Source organism: Triticum aestivum, chromosome 3D (genome assembly GCF_018294505.1).
Source record: "Triticum aestivum cultivar Chinese Spring chromosome 3D, IWGSC CS RefSeq v2.1, whole genome shotgun sequence".
Taxonomy (NCBI): domain Eukaryota; kingdom Viridiplantae; phylum Streptophyta; class Magnoliopsida; order Poales; family Poaceae; genus Triticum; species Triticum aestivum.
Genome location: NC_057802.1, coordinates 534,455,967 through 534,463,616, shown reverse-complemented (window position 1 = coordinate 534,463,616; position 7,650 = coordinate 534,455,967). Strand labels below are relative to the sequence as shown.

The 7,650-nt window shown below is 50.4% G+C and overlaps 1 protein-coding gene across 1 annotated transcript; it reads left to right on the top strand.

The window, feature by feature from the left end:
* Nucleotides 1-2,310: 2,310 nt before the first annotated feature.
* Nucleotides 2,311-7,047, top strand: LOC123080290 (stearoyl-[acyl-carrier-protein] 9-desaturase 2, chloroplastic). Its single transcript, XM_044503203.1, has 3 exons — nucleotides 2,311-2,666; nucleotides 5,303-5,801; nucleotides 6,145-7,047. The coding sequence occupies exons 1-3, from the start codon at nucleotides 2,548-2,550 to the stop codon at nucleotides 6,703-6,705; spliced, it is 1,179 nt and encodes a 392-aa protein (XP_044359138.1). The 5' UTR covers nucleotides 2,311-2,547; the 3' UTR covers nucleotides 6,706-7,047.
* Nucleotides 7,048-7,650: the final 603 nt, after the last annotated feature.

Here is a 7,650-nt window from a genome sequence, read left to right as displayed (position 1 = left end):
GTGCTGAAACACTGCGCAGCACGAAACACGCCCGTGGTACATTCCATCGCACAAGTTAGGCACCGACCCAACAAGGACCACACGGCTAGCGAATCAACCAGTGGTTGAGATGGTTAGGTGGACAGTGATATCCCCAACCCACCAGGTTTAAATCCTGACGTTCGCATTATTTCTGGATTTATTTCAGGATTTTCGGCGATGCGCTTTCAGTGGAAGGAGACGTTCCCGTCGACAACGAGGCGTCTATGGTGGCTTCGTAAATCTCAAGATGATATGCCGGCCCAGTCTCTCGGAGGTGCTCATAGAGATAGAGTGTTCATAAGGATGAGTGTATGCATGTGTATATGAGCGTTTGTGTCTGTACTGATGTTAAAAAAAAGACCACACGGCTAAACCGTGCGTGACACACACGCGCGCATGCTGCACCGTACTACTACGTGCAGGTACAGGGAACCGAGTCACGGCCACGGTGCTTCTCCATCAATTTCGGGAGAGAGCACCGGTGCGTGCGGTGTAGTACAACATGCCCGTCCGCCCACACCCACACGAGGTCTCGACTCTCGAGCCGTGCCGCGCCCTGCTACTGTGACCGATCGCACGGGCCGGGCCGGAGGGATCGCGACCACGTACCCACGGAACCCACACTTGGCACCCGCGTGCCCCGCATGCACACAGCACGCGTACGTGCGTGCACGGCGACTGCTGGTGCCGCACCGAACCGCCCGGCCGGGACGGTGCCAATTGGTTTGTCCCTTCCCCGCGCCTCGGTATCATCGACCAGCACGAGTACGAACGACGACCCGCTCGGGCGCCTCCTGCTTTGGGGATCACGTGAAGACGCCAGTGATTTCCACGCCGAGACAGAGGCATATGCCCTCCGTGGTTCCACCACCTGTGCCGCGCTCGCCCGACGGCCGCACACTTGTCGCCCGGCCCCCGGCGGCGCACCGGACGTGTGGCGCCAGCCTCCGTCGTACGTGCCGACGTAGCCAGCCACGTGAGCAGTCTCGGCACTTGGCGTCGCCGCTCGCGCTGTACCATGGGCATGGAGGGTGGTGGAGTGGAGTACAGGGAAGAGTGCGTGCGGCGGGGGGAGACCGGCGGTGTGTGGAATTCCGGTTGTGCCCATGCAAGTTCCCACGCAACTACAGTAGCCAGGCTCCTTTCATCAGTAATGAACAAATTTTTACAGGAATAGAAAACATACGTTGTCTCCAACGCTGGATATTCTCACCCACTTCGTCCTCGCAGCACAACGTCGCCCACCGTTTCAGTTAGATCGACCGTGGTATACCAATGCCGGTATGTTTATCCACCGCTCATCGACCGCATGTCGCCGTCAGGACGCAACCGTGTGATCTTCTGGGTTTAATGACAGGTTATTTTTAGGCGACGAGGTAATGAAGGATGTTGAACTGCACACATGGTCCTTTTTTTCCTGTGTGTTATTCCAGTCCCATCCCCACCTCTATTGTCTTTTTTTTTTAATGTTTTCTCGCTCGGATATCTTTTCAGGCAGAGTGTTTTTACTGCCATTGTGGTTTGATTTGCAGACAGGAAAATGGAGCAATGCAGTTCTCCGCACGAGGATTGACTTGAGAGGGCGCGCCAGACACGGATGAAGAGGTGTTAGAGGATGGTTGTGGCGGCAGAGGCTTGGCGGTCGAGACGACTAAGGCAAAATGAGACAGGTGGTCAGCCAACGCGACAACGGTGCCGTCGCGAGTGACGGTGGATGACGGTTAGGGTGGCAGCAACAGACTAATCGGCAACGACGATGACAGGGAATGGGCTGAAGTGACATTTCCTTCTCAAGGCAACCAACTAACACACAAAGTCAATTTGAAAGTTGGCCGCACTGATCAATCTACTTAGAAGTACGTTTGCGAATGCCAACCCCTACAACTAAAAACGCCATGAAAATCGTTCGTAGATGCCATCCTACCCGGCGAACGTTCGTCAGCTATTGAAGTCCTGAAAGTAAATATCATTGTTTATAGTTAACACATACTCCAAATAGCAATCCACGTAAAAGAAATAGACTAGTAATAAACAGTGAAGAAGAAAAGGAGTGAAATCGCCTTTACTGAAAAGGCGAAGACGACTTGTCCTCCACTTTAAGAAAAAGGAGATCTAGACTCCACCCCGGCGTGGCGAAAAAGAACAATCGGGCCTAGCCAGCCAGCTGCCCCGGTGCCGACCAAAAGCGTGAGAAAAAAATGCAGACGGGCGAGGCCAAATCGGTAAAAACGTGACGACCGGAGCAGCGAGCGGGCGAGGAATAAATAAGGGCGCGGCCGGGTGGCGGCCCAGCAGCACGCACCCGTGGCTCCTGTCGACCGCGGTCCTTCCCCCACACTGACACCGCCGCGCCGCGGGGCGAGAAAACCTGAGGCTGAGATCGCGCGAGGCGAGGCCAGCCCACACCCCCGCACCGCACCGCACCGCATCGGCATCTCTCCTCGTCACCACTCGCAACCCAATCCACCCGCTCCTCGGCGCCGGCGGCGTACCACGGCCACGGCGGCGCTCGGCTCCCCCCCGGCGATGGCCTCCAGGATGGCGCTCCGCCCCCACGGCGTCACGCCCCCGCTCGCCGCCGGCCGCGGAGGCCGCAGGAACGGCAGCGTCAGGGTCCTCGCCGTCGCCTCCTCCGCCTCCGCTAAGTAAGCCGCCCCTCTCCCCATCAGTCCGTCTCGTGTTCTACCCCCGTTCGTCGCGGCGAGATTGGTCTCCCTATCTCTCCGTGGATAGATGGATTGGATGGATCGTCTCTGGGCGCCCCCGCAAAAAAAAAAAAGGATCGTCTCTGGGCGCCGATGCGCGCTGCGCGGATAAGAACAGCTTTCCCGTAATGTGAATTCAGTCATTTCCTTCGTCATCTTCTTCGTTCCGGTCGTCAGATTCGACTTCCCCGTCCCGGCGGCGCCGCCGCCAGCCATCCGCACATGGCCGCCCCTTCCTCTCCTCCTCAGATCAGGCGCAAACATTACAGTAGTAGAAGCAGCAGAACTGTTTCCATTTAATTTTCTGCAAGCGCAGGCCACCAGTTTCCCTGTGCGGATCGACCCCGGCCCCGAGCCCCCTGCTCCCATGGTTCGTTTTGCCTTCCTTCCCACCGCACCCGAACTGCAAAGTTGCCAGTCCGTTCCACATTAAACTCCGCTGGGGCCTTCATGTTGCGTCCCGCGAGCGTTACTGTTGCATCCCAGAATGGCTCCGGAGGCGGTACCACTCCCACGCAGTCGTCTCCATTAACTGCCTTCTGTTTCAGTACTGGCCGGTGGCTGTGTCCGTGGGAGCCGGTGGTTCAGGTCGGTTTCATTCGGCTCAACGACCTGCAATCATCGCTCACTCATTCACCATCAAGCACTCCACTTAGTTATAGTACATCGGAGACCGAGGTGAACTATCACTGTCGGCCTGATTCGGCAGCCCTGCTGCTGTGGTCCATGCCTTGTTCTCGGTATCGGCGGGATTTAATTTTCGCAGTTGCTTGCTGTCTTAGGTTGTTGCTGCTGTTTTTATGACGGCCCTGTGCTGTTCATCTGCTCGCTTGACGGTTTCCTAAGCTATTAAATGCGTGATGACATCTGAAAGAGTATGGGTTTAGGAGGAGGATGACATCTCTGACTGAGGATGGTTTAGGAGGATGTCACCTGATGGATGATGGGTTTAGGAGCAGGACAATACCTGATGGAGGGTGGGTTTAGGAGGATGACACCTGATGGAGGATGGGTTTAGGAGGACAACATCTGAAGGATTATGGGTCCAATTGACTGACTGATTGTGTCATGCCATAGGTGCTTTGACATCCATGGTTCCATACTGGCCTATGTTTCTTAGAAATTAAACGAGTCGAGATTTTCATGCTGAAAGTTTGAAAATGATGAGGTTTCTCGCAGAACATGGATACCACAGTTTCTGCTATCTGAACTTCACCTAAGTAGATTTTGTACTACTTGATTCTGTAGCAAAGAACCTGGTTTGCGTCCGAGAGTAGATTTTCCGAGTTAGATCTGGCAATGAGGGTAGAGTAGCAGAGTGAGTGTGACAGCTTGCTAGTGGTAGTTGTATTTCTGTTTCTCACACTATCTTAGTTCTTCCATCCAGGATTCGTTCTCAGTGACAGTGATATGCAGAACTTGGGACTTAGATACCAACGAAATACTAGCTAATAAGGCTGATGCAATCCTTGCATCAATAAGTTCATTATGGGGGTCACAGTCACATCGTGGTTGGCATGGGACACAGCATGGGCCTGTAGGTCAATGACATTAGCTACTAACCTAACCACCTGTGTGCATTTATGGACGTATACTAGTAGCATCTCCAATGCATCATATCATATCTGAGTGTAACATCATTGCCAAACAGTACCAGATACAGTTGCACTAGCCCCTTGTATCTTGGTATATAACTCATACAGTCCATGTCAGTATTTATAATAACTTGTTTCTTGGTCTGCGTGGTGATATCATATCTCATGTAAAATCTTTGGTGGCATGGGTTCAGATTTAACCAAATCCAGTGTACAATCTGGTTTCACGCATACTCTGCTTATGATGCCAAAATAAAAAATTGCAGGCATGACTAAATTAAATTGAAAGCTGAATAAATATAAGGTGACCTGGTGGACTATCTTTCTGAACCCATACTCCCTCCATCTCATAATATAAGAGTGTTTTTGACACTACACTGGTGTCAGAAACGCTCTTATATTATGGGATGGAGGGAGTACCTTTTTCTTAGAAGTCATACGTTCCACGTATGGACCTTGTTACACTCCTATATACACTATAAAAATGTTACTACAGGCGTTAAGAGTTGCAACTCCATCGCTTCTGGGCTCAAGTTTTGATGTCATGACCTTTTTGTTTTTGCCCTTGCATATGCTCCAGCAATTCTGTTTTTCCAGGTTATATGTGCTATTTACTGCAAATTGAACAAGACAAAAGTTTGGTTGTTAATTTTCTAGAGCCGTTAAATAGTGATTCCATGCTCGGGACACATGTGAATTACATGGGTGTGTCTACATTTTTTTGCTGTATCACTCATAGCATACTGTAGCAATGCATGTGTTTGTTTTGCATGATATAGGCAAATAACTGGTTTTAATCTCTAGAGTACACGACTAGTATTTACCATTGCAACCCGAGTAAAAATAAAATAAAATAACTTGTCATGTTAACCACATCAACATATATGTCTTCTCCCAAAAGTGCCAAATGCCTAAAGCAGGTGATGGAGTTCTCATCACATACATGGGTATTGCTGAACGTTGTTTTGTTTTATATTCCAGGATTGAGAGCAAGAAGACCTTTGCTCCTCCAAAGGAGGTTCATGTCCAGGTTACACATTCAATGCCACCTCAGAAGATGGAAATATTCCAGTCTCTTGATGGTTGGGCTAGAGATAATCTGTTGCTGCATCTTAAGCCAGTTGAGAAGTGTTGGCAGCCACAGGATTTCCTCCCTGATCCAGCATCTGATGGATTTCACGATGAAGTTAAGGAACTCAGAGAACGTGCCAAGGAAATTCCTGATGATTATCTTGTTTGTTTGGTTGGAGACATGATTACAGAGGAAGCCCTTCCTACATACCAGACTATGCTTAACACCCTCGATGGTGTCCGAGATGAAACAGGTGCAAGCCCCACTGCTTGGGCTGTTTGGACGAGGGCATGGACTGCTGAGGAGAATAGGCATGGTGACCTCCTGAACAAGTATCTGTACCTCACTGGGAGAGTGGACATGAGGCAAATTGAGAAGACAATTCAGTATCTTATTGGCTCTGGAATGGTAAGTTGGTAACAGCTTTCTTCAACCATTTTATTGTCCATTTTACTGCCCATCTTTTTGAAGCACATACTTTTTTGCTTGTTAATGCTTCTACCCTACCCATCTTTAGCTAGGTGGCATGTATGAAACATGTTGCTCTCATGAAATTCTTTTGAGAGTACCTCCAAGACAGTAAATCATGTTTAAAAAAAATACTGTAAATCAAATCATAATTAGAAAATTTGAGACATCTTCCAATTGATTCTCTGCCTTGGACCACCTTGAACTATTTTGTTCATGTTGGCTACTGCACAGAGTTCTGTATGTAAAACTGACTTATGTTTCTTTGCTGTTCTCTTTTCAGGACCCTAGGACAGAGAACAACCCATATCTGGGCTTCATCTACACCTCCTTCCAAGAGCGTGCAACCTTCATCTCCCATGGAAACACCGCTCGCCATGCCAAGGACTTCGGTGACCTGAAGCTCGCACAGATCTGCGGCATCATCGCCTCGGATGAGAAGCGGCACGAGACTGCATACACCAAGATTGTGGAGAAGCTGTTTGAGATTGATCCTGATGGCACCGTGCTTGCTCTGGCCGACATGATGAGGAAGAAGATCGCAATGCCAGCCCACCTGATGTTTGATGGGCAGGACGAGAAGCTGTTCGACCATTTCTCCATGGTGGCGCAGAGGCTCGGCGTTTACACCGCCAGGGACTACGCCGACATCCTCGAGTTCCTCGTTGGCAGGTGGAAGGTCCCTGAACTGACCGGCCTTTCCGGCGAGGGGCACAAGGCCCAGGACTACCTCTGCACCCTCGCCGGAAGGATCCGGAAGCTAGACGAGAGGGCCCAGTCGAGGGCCAAGCAAGCCGGTAAGATGCCCTTCAGCTGGGTCTATGGTAGGGAGGTGCAGATGTGAGCACGAAACGCCGCCATCACGGCTCCACCTTGCGTTCCAGGCTTCCCGCGTACCTACCTGTCGTCGATGCATGTGGAGTCTTTGATATAACGAGTTCGGACTCGCCTCGTTACATAGTTCTTCAGTTCAGGTTCGTCGTTGCTGTTCCTTACATAGTTCAGGTGTGTGTTGTTAGTTTCGTGTACAACTTATGCTGGCCGTGTGGAGTGTGGACTGAACATGAACTGAAGCATGCATGCAGCGTGCTGTTTGTGTTGTTCAGATCCCTTAAGTTTTGTGACCAATAACGTTTGTCATCTGCCGTGTTAGATGATAATAATGCGGAGCTCCAACTGAAGATCACTCACTGGTAGAGGGCCACATCTTTCAGATAATGGATGTAATGTAGCTGTCTGTCTATCTGAGACAGCTACGATTCAGCCAGTGGTGTCTCCGTATCTGCATAAATCTGTGGTTGCTATCCATCATGATGTGCTCGATTGCTACGTCTGGGATGTGGCCAAATGCGTGCCATCGTTTGTGCATTTCAAAGAAAGTGTTAGCGTACGCGCTAAAATATGCTCGGCATAGACGGGTCTGATATACGAAATGCTCAGGTGCATCCGTGCATGTTGGCATCGTGTCTGGTAGCCATACGCCGCTGTGCAAGTTGAGGACCGAGGGATCTGCCAAAAACTGCCTCCGACCACTCGGCCTTGCCATTTGCAGCATACGGCCTCAACTTGTTGCCATTCATCAAGCATTTTGCCAAAAAACGGATTCTGAAAATGTCTGTTTAGGATATTATATCGGCGCTGATACCGAGTCAGATCGAAAATGGGGACAAACCAAAAGCCTGCAATGCAAATCCTGAAATGAGCAATTTCCATTGTGCCATCACCGTGCTCTCAATAGTGAAAACAACTGTGAGGAGAGGAGAGCCATCATCCTCTGTTCTGTTGAGAG